Raw genomic sequence first — 15,216 nt, forward strand, 5'->3', positions numbered from 1 at the left:
TTCCTGGGCACGTCATAAACCCAAGGGAAGAATCTAGCAAGCGCGTTCTACCTTGTGAGGGATCTGGGGCAGATGGTGGTGGTACAACCTAGAGCTCACTTCTGCCACAGATGACTGAGATGTTTGGCTAAGTGATCCCAAGGAGCTGTTGGAATGCAGTCTGTCTAGTAGTATGAAAGTGGTAATAATTTGATTTTTCAAGGCTCATGAAATAGCATCATTTGGGGTACATCTGTCATGGACCTTCGTGCTTTGGAAGGAAAGGAAAGAAACTACTAAGTTAATTTTAAATGTCTTGGGAAACTTGGTTGTTTTTGTTTGTTCTTAAACTATGCCTTATTTCTTTGAAAAATCTATTATTGCAGTTTTTGCTTTCTCTCATATAAATGTGGGACTCTGGTTATTTGGGATAAATTGTGTCTGCAGTGCTTCAGTTTGGAGAAAACGGGATGGTGACATTATTACTTTCTCTCTCAAAGCAATGACACTGATCAGGCCTTATGCCAAGGGGTAGGGGCAGCAGATGTAATCCTGAACCCGTAGTCTCTGTAGAGTAGATAAGGTTTCCAAGCCATGTGGAAGCCGAACTTACCAAGGAAGCTTAGCAGTTATCCTTCCAGATGTTCAGCTTGCAAATACCAGCGGTGTTATTTTCAGTATCGAATGTATAGATAAGTGCATGTGTTGTTTTTCTCCATCCAGATACCCGTTTAGGGGATAAATTCCACTTTCAGGTCTGTCAATCTGTCAGATAGCTCCCTTTAAAGTTATCTAGAGAAAATCTACCTACATGATGAAATTTGTGATAGCTTTTATTCTTGGCTAAGAACTTGCCTTTCCTCCAGGGATGAACAGGCTTAAATTGTTATGTGAGTTTATATAGTATATGGTTTGTTGTCAAATATTTATCTCTGTCTAAAAATGAAATGTCTTGAAATACAGTTTCTTTTTAACTGAATAACTCAATGTGAGAAAGAGAAAGAACTTCTCATTTAGCCAATTTTTAATCAATATTTTTATGAGAGACCAGAATGTTAACTGAATCCTGGCTTTTGTCATTTGAAATATAATTTGTGTGCTTAAGAATCTACGTGCACATCAGGGTTTGGACTGCATGTTCAGAAAGGAAAATTGATTTATAGGAACAAACAGCTGCAGGAGTAGAGGCAATGCCAGAAGTAAACATGAGTCAATTATTTAAGGCAAATGGGACCTTAATCACCACAGCAATAGAGAAATCTCAAAGTCAATTACACACTGGATTTTCATGCTTTAATTTGTGGGCATTTCTTTATCTCGTATTTTACAGAGGCCTTTGAAATCGTTGTTCGCCATGCCAAGAACTACACCAATGCCATGTTCAAGAACAACTACCCGAGCCTGACCCCACAAGCTTTTGAGTTTGTGGGTGAATTTTTCACTGATGTATCTCTCTACATCCTGGGTTCTGACATCAACGTGGATGACATGGTCAATGAATTGTTTGACAGCCTGTTTCCAGTCATCTATACCCAGCTAATGAACCCAGGCCTGCCGGAGTCCACCTTAGACATCAATGAATGCCTCCGAGGGGCAAGGCGTGACCTGAAAGTATTTGGGAATTTCCCCAAGCTTATTATGACCCAGGTTTCCAAGTCACTGCAAGTCACTAGGATCTTCCTCCAGGCCCTGAATCTCGGAATTGAAGTGATCAACACAACTGATCACCTGAAGTTCAGTAAGGACTGTGGCCGAATGCTCACCAGGATGTGGTACTGCTCTTACTGCCAGGGACTGATGATGGTTAAGCCGTGTGGTGGCTACTGCAATGTGGTTATGCAAGGCTGTATGGCAGGTGTGGTGGAGATTGACAAGTACTGGAGAGAATACATTCTGTCTCTGGAAGAACTGGTGAATGGCATGTACAGAATCTATGACATGGAGAATGTACTGCTTGGTCTCTTTTCTACGATCCATGATTCCATCCAGTATGTCCAGAAGAATGGAGGAAAACTGACCACCACTGTGAGTACCATTCTACAGTTTTCAGAGGAATTGGATTCTACTGGGGGCAGGGCAGCCTGGCCAGTAGCAGGTGCTGATGGAGAGAAGTGAGAAAAAAAGTGGGCAGGGATGATAGAGGGACTGAATGACCTCACAAAGCTAGGCAGGACATTAAGTCCACAGGTTATGGAGTCCTAATGCCTGGCTTTGAATTTTAGCTTCACCCACTTTCTTGCTGTGGGACCTTGGGTGAATCATTTTATCTGTATGAGTCTCATATTGCTGATTCATAAAATAGGGATAGAAAGAATATCGTCTTCATAGGGAATAACATGTCTTAAAGCACTTAGCATGTGCCTGGTACATGGTAATTCTTCAGTAATTATTAGCTATTATTACCACTGTTGTTGGTTATCACAACCTTCATGACAACCCTGTGAGGTAGGAGCTGTTCTCTCCATTTTGTAAATGAGGAAACTGAAGCTCAGTGATTCAGAAGTTGATCAGGTCTCCCTTTAATTAGGTTATCACCACTTTCTTTGATTCTGATTTCACTCTTGTGCTCTTAATCATATATATCATATTACTATTTTGAGTAGTGACTTTATTTTTTAAATTTATTTTATCGAAGTACAGTTGTTTACAATGTTGTGTTAGTTTCTGGTATACAGCAAAGTGATTCAGGTGTACATATGTATAATAGTTTGCATCTGCCAATCCCAAACTCCCAATCCTTCCCTCCCCCTTGGCAACCACAAGTCTGTTCTCTATGTCTGTGAGTCTGTTTCTGTTTCGTAAATAAGTTCATTTGTGTCATGTTTTAGGTTCCACATATAAGTGATATCATATGGCATTTGTCTTTCTCTGTCTGACTTAACTAGTATGATAATCTCTAGGTCCATCCATGTTGCTGCGAATGGCATTATTTCATTCTTCTTTTCGGCTGAGTGATATTCCATTGTATGTATATACCACATCTTCTTTATCCATTCATCTGCTGATGGACATTTAGGTTGTTTCCATGTCTTGCTTATTATAAATAGTGCTGCCATGAACATAGGGGTGCATGTATCTTTTTGAGTTATAGTTTTTTTCCGGATGTATGCCCAGGATTGAGATTGCTGGGTCATATGGTAGCTCTACTTTTAGTTTTTGTAAGGAACCTCCATACTGTTTTCCATAGTGGCTGCACCAACTTACATTCCCAACAACAGTGTAGGGGGGTTCCCTTTTCTCCACACTCTCTTTGGCATTTGTTATTTGTAGAGTTTTTAATGCCTGGTCATTCTGACTGGTGTGAGGTGCTACCTCGTTGTAGTTTTGAGTTGCATTTTGAGTAGTGACTTTAAACATAGGAGACCCAGCTAGACCCCACTAACTAAACCTACACAAGAACACAGGTGAGGCAAAACGTTCATGTTTTCCAACAGTTGTTTTTGCAGCCTTGATTTATACCAGTGTAAGGCTGATAGGATCTTTGATGGGGGTGGGACAGTTTTGTGAGGCAGAAGCTTGATTGGTTTCAGTCAGACAATGTTAGTTACGTTGTACCTGCTAAGCCAGGGTGCACACGTTCAGAACCACAGAATGCACACACTTTTCAATACAGAGCAGAACATACAGCCAAGAGCTACCAGCCAGACCTCACTAAGGTGATGGTGACTGATTCCTGAACGTTCCCAGCTTTGTAGAAGGACGTGGCAGAATAGTATAATACACTACCCTTGTTGAGCTCCTACCACGTTTGAGGTGCTCTGCTGGCCAGTTTACGTAATATTATTTCTTAGTAATCCATGGGATAGGTCCTAATATAATATTATCCCCATTTTACACAGGAGTAAATGAAGCTTAGAGGGCTTAAATATGTTGCCCAAACGTCAAAGGTAGTTAAACAGAGGTGGCGGAGCTGGGATTCCAACCCTGGCTTGTTACCTTGCGCGATTTGTGTTCTTATCTTCTATAGCGTTGCAACTACTGTGTACTCCAAACCATTGCTTACCCAGAATGTGGAGGGCAGATTGGGCCATTTAGCCCTGTCTTTAAACTCTGGAAGTACAAAACGATAGGGGTAACTGGTTTCTTTGGTGAATTAAACTAGAAAGGAGGACAAAAATGATGCAACCCACAGGATGGCTACTTACGGAACTGCTCTAATTGCCCCATTCACAATGTTAGCTGTTTAAAACACATCTGCTGAGAAAATATTTTATAGTAAAATGAACAGAAATGTCCTAACGATAGTGTTCTTCAGTGGCTAATTATTCCTTTGATTGCTTTCTAATTGAAGGCCAGATTCTAGGGCCTTATACAAAAGTAAATCTCGGGCTTCCCCGGTGGCACAGTGGTTGAGAGTCCGCCTGCCGATGCAGGGGACACAGGTTCGTGCCCCGGTCTGGGAAGATCCCACATGCCGTGAATCGGCTGGGCCCATGAGCCATGGCCACTGAGCCTGCGCGTCCAGAGCCTGTGCTCTGCAAGGGGAGAGGCCACAACAGTGAGAGGCCCGCGTACCACACACACACACACACACACAAAAGTAAATCTCACAGAACTAGAAAAAAGGAAAGTCAGTGCATTCATATGTTCATTCACCTGAAATTGATTGAGGGCCCACTATGTGTCAGACACAAAGCCAGAGTGCCAGGGGTGTGGAAATGCCTTCAATGAGAGGAAAAATAAGGAGATAACATTAAAGACAGGGTATGGGAGTGTTTAAAGTTTGCCTCTGATATTGGTCACTTGACAGCAACGTCTTGAAAACATGTATTCTCCTCTGGTGCTTTTAAACACAGAAAAATAGGGTGGGGAGCTGGTAAGGGATTAGGTCCACTATTTTGATCAGGCTCTAGACATGAAGGTTTGTTTAGTAAACATTTATTAAGCATCTGCTCTGTTCGTGGCACTTTGCCAGGTACTGGGTACTCGGTTACCCAAGACATAGTTCTTAAGTCTTTAAAACGTCAGTTTAGCTTCATTGACAGACAGACATGTAACTGGATAAATTTCACCACAGTGAACATCTCACTATAATGTGAATGTTAGAAAGGCCATAAGAAATCAGTCTAGTCCCACTGATTTACAAATGAAGTAAAAGTTCAGGGAGTCTTGCCCAAAGTTATATAATTAGTGGAAGAGCCAGAAGTAGAGTCCAAGGTCTTCTGCTGCGACAATCTAGCACTCTTCCCACCATCATGAACTTAAATTGAATAGCTATTTTGGGATGCCAAACCTGCTATATTTTAGGTGCACATGTGCCCGTTTGTGTGTGTGCACACGCACACACACACGGGAGTACATTTCATGTCATTATCATTCAGGAAGAAAGGCCTTGGCTGTCAAGAGGCGCTCAGTGATGCAGTCCCTTTCTGTTTTGGCCATTAAGGGCCTGACTGCTCCCAGCTCCCAGCTCCCAGCTCCCAGCTCCCAGCTCCCAGCTCCCAGCTCCCAGCTCCCAGCTGGTGATGAAAGTGTGAAGCCTGCCTGGGGAATGCCTAAACTAGAACAGAAAGCATATGTAAACTCTGCCTTGTTACTGTTTTATGATCGCCAGCTCTAAGTAATATATACCAAATGGTGTGGGTGGGGAATCATTGGCCAGGTGTGATCCGGCTATACTCTGTATGGGCCAGAAGGGGGCTGGGCCATCTATGGGGGCTGAGGGGAAGTGAGGGCTGGGTGGACTGCAGAACTCTATTCCTGCTAACAAAACCACAGAATGCCCCAAAGCCAAAGCTGATTGAAAACTAAAGCATTAATGAGATTCTGCTGTAGCACCTTCACCTTCCTGTTGTGATAAAGTGTAAGAGCCTGCCAGTTAGTCCTGCTTGAGGTTAAGTTGTGGTGAGAGACCTCTTCGAAACTAGGCTCTTCCAGAGCTCTGTTTGGGACAGCCTTTTTAGCTAGCTATAAGCCATGCCATGAGGCCTGCCATGCAGGGACTTTGCTCAGCTCTTTTGGTGGCTACCATCTACCCCAGATCATAAAGGACATTTTGGTCTTATCTAAATGAGTGGGGCACTGTTATTTTTTTTTCAGATACTTTTTTTTACATCTTTATTGGAGTATAATAGCTTTACAATGGTGTGTTAGTTTCTGCTTTACAACAAAGTGAATCAGTTATACATAAACACATGTTCCCATATCTCTTCCCTCCTGCATCTCCCTCCCTCCCATCCTCCCTATCCCACCCCTCTAGGTGGTCACAAAGCACTGAGCTGATCTCCCTGTGCTAGGTGGCTGCTTCCCACTAGCTATCTATTTTACATTTGGTAGTGTATATATGTCCATGCCACTCTCTCACTTTGTCCCAGCTTACCCTTCCCCCTCCCCATATCCTCAAGTCCATTCTCTAGTAGGTCTGCATCTTTATTCCCGTCTTGCCCCTAGGTTCTTCATGACATTTTTTTTCTTAGATTCCATACATATGTATTAACATACGGTATTTGTCTTTCTCTTTCTGACTTACTTCACTCTGTATGACAGACTCTAGGTCCATCCACCTCATTACAAATAGCTCAATTTCATTTCTTTTTATGGCTAATATTCCATTGTATATATGTGCCACATTTTCTTCATCCATTCATCCGATGATGGACGCTTATGGCCTATTAGTGTTTTAGTTTTCCACAAGATGGTCTTCAGTTTTTCAGGCTACCAAGTGAAGGCGTGCAAGCAAAGGTTAGGGTGCTCCTGGAGGTGGTAAGCATGTAGTTCTCATACTCGGCTCATCACCACAATCATCTAGGGAACTTGTTAAACAGATTCCTGGAGCCTCCCCCCCTCCCCCCGAGGATTCTGATACCGTAGGTCTGTGGAGAGGCCAGAGAATTTGTCACTTACAGAGTACTCCATTTGATTCTGATACTTCCTTGGAAGCAACTCCAGCCACCTTGTTTAGTAGACAAGGTAAGGCCCAGAGGTTAAAAGTGAATGACAGTTAATGGCAAAGCTGTGACCGTGGACTCTTCATCTGTCAAATGGGGTTGATATGTGGGGATTCAGTGAAATGATAGGTTCAAAGTACCTGGCAGAGTTCGAGGCACATGGCAGGTACTCACTAAGCCCCAGTGCAGTACTCTTTCTACAGCAGTTTTCTAAGTGCCAAATAGATAATGAGATTTTCTTAAACTTGTTTTTAAGTGCCAAGATGTTTAATGTTATTTTAATCCAAAGGCGTGAATAAAAATAGCAAGTATGTGAAAATGTGTGTGTGTATGAGTGTGTATGTGTGTGTGTGAGCGTGAGAGAGAGAGCGAGAGAGGAGAGGGGAGAGGAAGGGAAAGAAAGAAAATTTTTACTGAAAAGTTCAAGAAAGTATTAATTATGGGACTGTAAATAGATCCATCTTGATTCTTCATCTACATTTGTGAACTGGGTTAAGCATCATGGCCCCAAGTGAGTACTGAGTAGGTCTTTAATAGTATTTGGGGGAATTCCCTGGTGGCTCAGTGGTTAAGAATCCACCTGCCAAGGCAGGGGACATGGGTTTGAGCCCTGGTCCAGGAAGATCCCACATGCCGCAGAGCAACTAAGCCCATGTGCCACAACTACTGAGCCCGCACACCACAACTACTAAGCCTGCATGCCTAGAACCCGTGCTCCGCAACAAGAGAAACCACCACAATGAGAAGCCCACGCGCTGCAATGAAGAGTAGCCCCCCTCTCGCTGCAACTAGAGAAAGCCCATGCGCAGCAAAGAAGACCCAATGCAGCCAAAAAGTAAATAAATAAAATAAATAAATTTATTTTAAAAGAATAGTATTTGGGTATCATATGGGTAGTATCTGAGGGTATCATTGTTAAATTTATCAGCATGTTATTGAATTCCATATCTTATACCTTGAGGCAAATACAAATATGTACAGTTTTCAATACATATACTTTCAACATTGTTGTTACACCACACAAATTGTTGAATGCTACAACCTTCTTTTTAAAATGCAATTATTCTTATTCTGAAACCACTTTGATTGTAATTACTATACCCCTATATGTGGATTATATGCATAGCCATTGTACATTTCAGATCCATTGATTAAATGAGTAATAATCAGCATATTGGATGTTTATTGCTTTTCCAGAAAGTTTCCCAAAACTTTCTGTGATTTCATTTATTTTCTTTACAATCCCCCCCCAAAGTAATTGCTCACATATCATCGCGTGGCTGTTTGCACTTTCATGTTTCCATTTGTACTCGTGTTCTTTATTGATTCATCTCAGAACTTCACGGCATTAGTGCTTCCTCTCCCATAATTTCATTATCTTGACTTGTCGTAGGCTTCATTGAATGTTGTGCAAAATTGCAACCTTTTCTACCGTCACTGCTTCTCCCTTTCTTTCCTCATTGTGATATTCATTTTAGCACTATCTGAAATAGGATTCATTTCAGGGAACATTTAGTGAGCATCTAATTGTGGAACCACTGATAGACACCAGGGGCACAAGAAGTGGCTGGAAAGATGACCCTGACTGTTGCTGTCCTCAGGGATCACTTGGCCAGTAGGTAGCGGAGCTAGGATTCAAAGCTGGATCTGTCTGACCCCAAAGCTCATGCTTTTCATAATTAGTCCATATTGCTCTTTCAAAGAGTTCCACTCTCTTTTCACCGGAATCTTCATTCCTTGAACATAGGCTAAGTGGGTCTTTATTATCTTATTTAATATCCTGTACTACTCTCTACTGTTTTTCCAGCTTCACAATCAGTTTTTGAGTTCATTCTCCCTCCTTGGAGACTTTTGCTATAGTATTTCCCAATGAAGTACTAAAAAGCATGAGATTTTTCGTCTTCATGACACTTAAAGGCACAGAGTAGTTTCTAGGGGAAGAAGGAATGTTTATGTAGGTGATGGAAGACCCAGTCACACAGTAAAATGACTTTGCCTAGAATCTCTGTGCACCGTGCCAGTGGTGAGGTATAGGTTTTCTTCCAGTTGCAATGCTTGTAATCTGCCTGTTGGACCAACAGATAGTTTTTAATGCATTTGCCTTTGATTCTGGGCCTTAGTACATCCAGGTCTCCATTATGGAGTTTCCTTAGTAGTAACATTGCCTACTAAGAACCTAACATATTCTTTTTTTTTTTTAACATCTTTATTGGAGTATAATTGCTTTACAATGGTGTGTTAGTTTCTGCTTTATAACAAAGTGAATCAGTTATACATATACATATGTCCCCATATCTCTTCCCTCTTGCGTCTCCCTCCCTCCCACCCTCCCTATCCCACCCCTCTAGGTGGTCACAAAGCACCGAGCTGATCTCCCTGTGCCATGTGGCTGCTTCCCACTAGCTATCTATTTTACGTTTGGTAGTGTATATATGTCCATGCCACTCTCTCACTTTGTCCCAGCTTACCCTTCCCCCTCCCCATATCCTCAAGTCCATTCTCTAGTAGGTCTGTGTCTTTATTCCCGTCTTACCCCTAGGTGCTTCATGACCTTTTTTTTTTTTCCTTAGATTCCATATATGTGTGTTAGCATACGGTATTTGTCTTTCTCTTTCTGACTTACTTCACTCTGTATGACAGACTCTAGGTCCATCCACCTCACTACAAATAACTCAGTTTCATTTCTTGTTATGGCTGAGTAATATTCCATTGTATATATGTGCCACATCTTCTTTAGCCATTCATCCGATGATGGACACTTAGGTTGCTTCCATCTCCTGGCTATTGTAAATAGAGCTGCAATGAACATTTTGGTACATGACTCTTTTTGAATTATGGTTTTCTCAGGGTATATGCCCAGTAGTGGGGTTGCTGGGTCGTATGGTAGTTCTAGTTGTAGTTTTTTAAGGAACCTCCATACTGTTCTCCATAGTGGCTACATCCATTTCCTTTGGTAGAATTTCTGAAGATATCTTCAGTGAAATCAATATTTATTTATGTGTGCTAGGAAGCTCTGGGGAAGATTCTCTGTTGATCCTCAATAATAATTCACTCTATCAAATTCTTATATTTTGCTGTCTTTGTGAGTGACTGTAACTCATCAGAATTTCCAAGATTAGCCCTACCTTCCTCTCTGCTTTTGAAGGCCGAGGTTATTTCTCAGGTGTCAGAATGTCAGTGTTTTTCTCCTCATGCTATCACTTTGGACTTTCATTTTTTAGTCTCCTATAGAGATAGATACCTTGTCTGAATTCTTACAAGCTGTTTTCAGTACCAAGTGATTTCAAAGTGATAAAAACAAGTAAATGGCTAACTACCTAATTACTGTCTGCAGGTCAGCATCTGGAACTGTGGTAGGCAACTTTATTTGCATGAGGTCCATTTCTGGAAAGAGAAAAATGTTTACAGGCTGCCATCTTTTTTTTCGTTGACAAAAAAAATAACTTTAGTGATTCCCATGGGGAAAATATATAGTTTTAAAACATAGATTACCTACTTAATGATGAGAATACAAATGAAAAAATTGGCATCACTTTCAGGCACTAAATGTTAAGTTTAGGACAGGTTTCAAACAGTGGTCACACAAAGGAAGCTTTTTATCATGCTTCATCCTGAAATTATGTATATTACGGGTCATATTAGGGAGTTAGATGGGCTCCTCATAAATCTGGAATTCCTTGCCTTTCCCTTGGCAAGAGTGTCAGCGTGATTATTTGTTGTGAATCTTTAGAAAGAAGTTTTTCCTCCTTTCTGTGGTCTCTGGACTGATGTGGCAGGAAAATGTCCTCAAGAACTGTGAAACATCTGAGATTCTTACCCTGATTGCAAACCAACAAGTTACCTGGCCACAGTTTCATGGATGCTGGATAAAGACGGGAGATTCCTGGCTCAGAGATGCAGGCCAGTTTACTTCTCACAGCGATAGCAGTAGGCAGAGTATCAGCATTTGTGCCAGTTCCCCAAGCCCCAGTTCCCACGGAGAAAGGCAAAGACGACCAGATGACTCCTCCGCACACAGTGAGTTGCATTACAAGAGAGCAGCCTTGAGCTTAGGGAACTCACATCTTTTATAATAGGTAGTAAGAGTGCCCATTCTTTTCTCTGAAGGGCGACCCTATCACTGTCTTCCAAGACTATTCACTATCCAAAGATACTTGATAAAGACAGTCTGGGGGGTAAAGTGCCTCTGTTTATAAGACATGCAGAAACACAAGAGACGCACGGAAAATTGTCTGGCAACATGTGATTTCCCCAACCTTGGATGGCTGCAAAAGCCTCGCAAGTTCATGATGCTTTTGGAGGATCAGGCAAGAAAGTAAGAAGTTAGTGAAAGACACTTAGCTCAGCCCTGACTGGTTGGTCAAAAGGCTGGGCTGTGTCCCACCTGTTGGAGGGTAGCAGTAGGCACATCCAAAGACAGAACGGTGGCAGTTTTCTCAGCTCTTCAGAAAATACTTTAAAAAGTATAAAAGGGGCACTTGACTAGTTGCCTCTGGTTGGGAGTAAACTCTGCTACTTTGGGCCTCCAGCTACTACCTATTGCTCTCTCTTTTGGTCCCCAAGCTATTGTTTCCTTTCTTGCTTGTTCAGACTCTGGAGTTGGGAGTCTTGTATTGCTAAGTAGCTTGTCAGATAGTTTTCTGTTTTACTGCAGTTCTAAGATGAAGCACGTGATAAGCCCAGAGTAGTAAGCAGATGCTTATCCATGTCTGTTGGGAGTGTCGTGGAGGACTGATTTGTGCTCAGAGTATATTCAGAAAGGTTAGAAAGTCAGGAATATTCATCCAAGTGGGCAGAAGTCCAGGAAGGCCTTCCCCATGACCTGATATTCCGAGAATCCTTGTGCTCCCAAGACGAGAATGAAGAAGTCCAAAATGCCTTTCTAATGTTGAGCGGCCAGGGAATCAGAGCAGAGGGAAAGCAGCCTTCTATCTGGCGAGGGCAGAAAAGCCCCCGAATACTTGCTTTGTTTTTTATTGCAAAACCTAAAACGCCTCCGAAAACATGGAGTCATGTATACAGTGTGATTCCTCTGATTCCTTTTTACCCACTCGGAATAAGGTTACTCTTGGCAACTGTAGTGCTACATCCTTCACTCACGATAGCGCCACAGTGGCCTTGGCTCACTCACCTCTTAGGCCTCTCTGCATCTTGCTGTCTTGCTCAGGTCTCTGGCAGACATTGTTTTCTACTTGGCCCGTTTCTTAAAAGGCAGTCCTAACCCTAACCCCACATTAAAACTTGAGCACATATTTTGAACATCACAGATGTTTGTTTTTGTATTTTAGTTTCTTTTTTTCCCCACATCTTTATTGGAGTATAATTGCTTTACAGTGTTGTGTTTCTGCTGAACAACAAAATGAATCAGCTATACGTATACATATATCCCCATATCCTCTCCCTCTTGCGTCTCCCTCCCACCCTCCCTATGCCACCCCTCTAGGTGGTCACAAAGCACCGAGCTGATCTCCCTGTGCTATGCGGCTGCTTCCCACTAGCCATCCATTTTACATTTGGTAGTGTATGTATGTCCATGCTACTCTCTCTCTTCATCCCAGCTCACAGAAGCATTTTTAAACGAAGTCACACTGTAGTACAGTAATTTCTTCCAGGGAGGGGGTCGTTAGAATATTTGCTGTAATGAAGAATTTCACAAAAGGCCAAGATGAGAGAATCTGGGGCAGATTTCTTCCAGCGTGTTACAGCCTTTGTAAGATAAAACACAAACTTTCATCATCACCAGCAGACACAACTTTCTGAGTCCTGGTACTGGGTACTGTTCTAGGTCTCACTGTTTGCCATTCCTTTCCTTATTGGGGGGACTGTTAATAGGGTAGTACAAGTAACCTTTGTTTTGGTGAAGGTACAGACTTCTTAATGTCCTTTGAAAATGTCCCTTTGGGGATTGGGCTTCAAAATGCATCAGACTTCTCAAAAACAGTGCTGGAATGGGCATGAGGGATCTTACTGGGGAGATGAAAATGTTGCAGAACTGGTTTGTCATGATCATGGCACAACTTGGTCAACTTAGTAAAAACCATTAAATTGTACACTTGAAACGGGTGAATTGTATACATCCAAAAATATACCTCATTCCAATAAATTACTATATAAAATAAAACAAAAACAAATAAAAGTAGTACGGGAAGTTAGAAGGCAAAAAAAATGTCCCTTTGGGAAGAGCATACCAGCAAGGCTGCTTTCGTATTTTATATGGGGGCATGGGAGGTGGGGAAGGGTTGATACTGACTTCTTATTACCCAAATTCAAATCCTCTCTGAAGAACATTCAGAAAGTGAATTAATTTTTCCTTTTTTCATTCCACTCAGAATGCCTAAAACAGATAAAGTAGGAGACGGAGTCATTATATTTGGCTGCTGTCTATTATCATTTACTGACTGAGAGTCTATCTGAGCCTTCTGCTTTTTGCAGATAATTAATTTTGTTCCTAAATGTGGGAAAGAGTGATTGTAATCAGTATGTTTGTACTTTCAGCCACAAATAGAGCCCATCACAGATATGCAGTACAAATAAACCTCATAAAATACGCAACCCAAGGACTGCTTGAAGTTAATGATGTGGTGTCTTTTTTTTTCCAAATAAAAAAATTATATGTATGATTTTTAAAAGTCGTTCTTGGTATTCTTGTATAGTTAATAGATGAACCCTTCTTTTTCTAACTCAAGCCTATGCTGTGAATTATTTTTATCATGAAATCTCGTGAAGCGGAGCTGAAGGAGAAATTGATGTGGCACGGAAACCACCTTGTCAGCATATACATATCTCTGAGTTCTGGGTGCAGGTTGCTCTTATGCTTCTAGAAAATTATGAATAATCAGATCTAAGTTCAAGGCTCAGGTTCATGAGATGAAACCCAAGAGCATAGTGTTTGTGAAGGAAGTCCTCTAAACTCTCTTAAAAGACTTTTGCCCTTTTTTTTCCAGCTGCCTGGCCTCCACCTATGACTAACCTCTCTTCCAAGCCTATACCTTCTCCCTCCCCTTCAAAATTATACCTTGCTCAGTGTCTTGTTCATTCAGACCCTGCGTTCGGTTTAAAATGATGGTGTTTGATCATGGTTTAGTCATCACAGGAAGTCCATTTCTGCTTCTGCCAGGTCTCTAATATGTTCCCTCTCCTGAGGCAAACTCACTTCACTTAACAAAATTTTATATCACCAGAAAACTCTTCAAAAGGGTTATCAAGGATGGAGATCTCAGTCACAGTGACACAGTTGTAGGGGGAAATGTATGAGGGACCTTTCGGTGCTTTGGAAATCACCTGCTGTGCATCGTACAGTGGAAATAACATCAGTCCAGGAATCAGAATATTGACATAGGGTCTCTGCCTTGTGCTACCACAGGATAGTGGCCTTGGAAAAGCAACTTAATCTGTACAATGAGGAAGAGAATGACGATGAAAGTGATTATTTATTAAGCACTTGCTATGTGCCACACACAGTTCTAAGCCCTTTACATGGATTAACTCATTTAATGTTTCTGACAGTCCTGATAAGGAAGGAAGAATTATCATTAGTACCATTTTCCAGGTTAAAGGGCTGAGGCAGAGAGACTTGGAAGTAGGTACCAGCTACAAGGCTACCTCAGCCGCTTTCTACCGCAGGGGCTTGAGGGTCATCTCTTGCCCAGGGCCACCCCCGGCCTTAGAGTGTGTGAGTGGAGCCTGGCTCCCTCTGCAGTTGGACACAAGCCGACTTAGTTGGTAGAAATGAGGTAGAATGTGGAGCCAGGGAATTGCTAAGGCTCTTTCATTCCCTGCTCTCTGTTATCATTCATCCTGTTTCCTATATGTGGCCTTGAGAGCAGCATGGAAACTTCCAGTAGACTAACCTTTTATTCTCCACTTTTCCATATTAATCCCAATGAGATTTTTCTAAATCTGTTTAGAGCTCAGGCTTCCCCTAGGATCAGGGTCTATTCCATTTACCTTTTTTTCAAAACAAATCTCTTTTTGTTAAGCTTAGGTTTAAAAGATACTTTAAAAGATATATGGCACTTAAATTTCCCCCCTTTCAGATCAGAAATCCAAAGAACGCTGAAATACCAAGCTCTGTGGCTTTCTTATTATGCATAAAACCCTGTAACGATCTCTTTCCAAACAGGGAAAGGAGTTCCATAGTTAACTGAGTTTCTGATTTACTCAACTGTCCCATTCCCCTTAACAATTCTTTTTTTTTTTTTTTTTTTTGGCGCTATGTGGGCCTCTCACTGTTGTGGCCTCTCCCATTGCGGAGCACAGGCTCCGGACGCGCAGGCTCAGCGGCCATGGCTCACGGGCCCAGCCGCGCCGCGGCACGTGGGATCTTCCCAGACCGGGGCACGAACCCGTG

General features: G+C 42.0%; 1 protein-coding gene across 5 annotated transcripts in view; it reads left to right on the top strand.

Moving 5' to 3' along the window:
* GPC3 (glypican 3) overlaps positions 1-15,216 on the top strand; it is a 444,369-nt gene that overhangs the window by 224,469 nt on the left and 204,684 nt on the right. For all 5 annotated transcript variants that reach the window (XM_073799647.1, XM_073799648.1, XM_073799649.1 and 2 more), the window contains one exon: positions 1,310-2,004. In XM_073799647.1, the coding sequence (XP_073655748.1) occupies positions 1,310-2,004 (695 nt within the window). The remainder of the gene's footprint in view (positions 1-1,309; positions 2,005-15,216) is intronic.

Source organism: Tursiops truncatus, chromosome X (genome assembly GCF_011762595.2).
Source record: "Tursiops truncatus isolate mTurTru1 chromosome X, mTurTru1.mat.Y, whole genome shotgun sequence".
NCBI lineage: Eukaryota > Metazoa > Chordata > Mammalia > Artiodactyla > Delphinidae > Tursiops > Tursiops truncatus.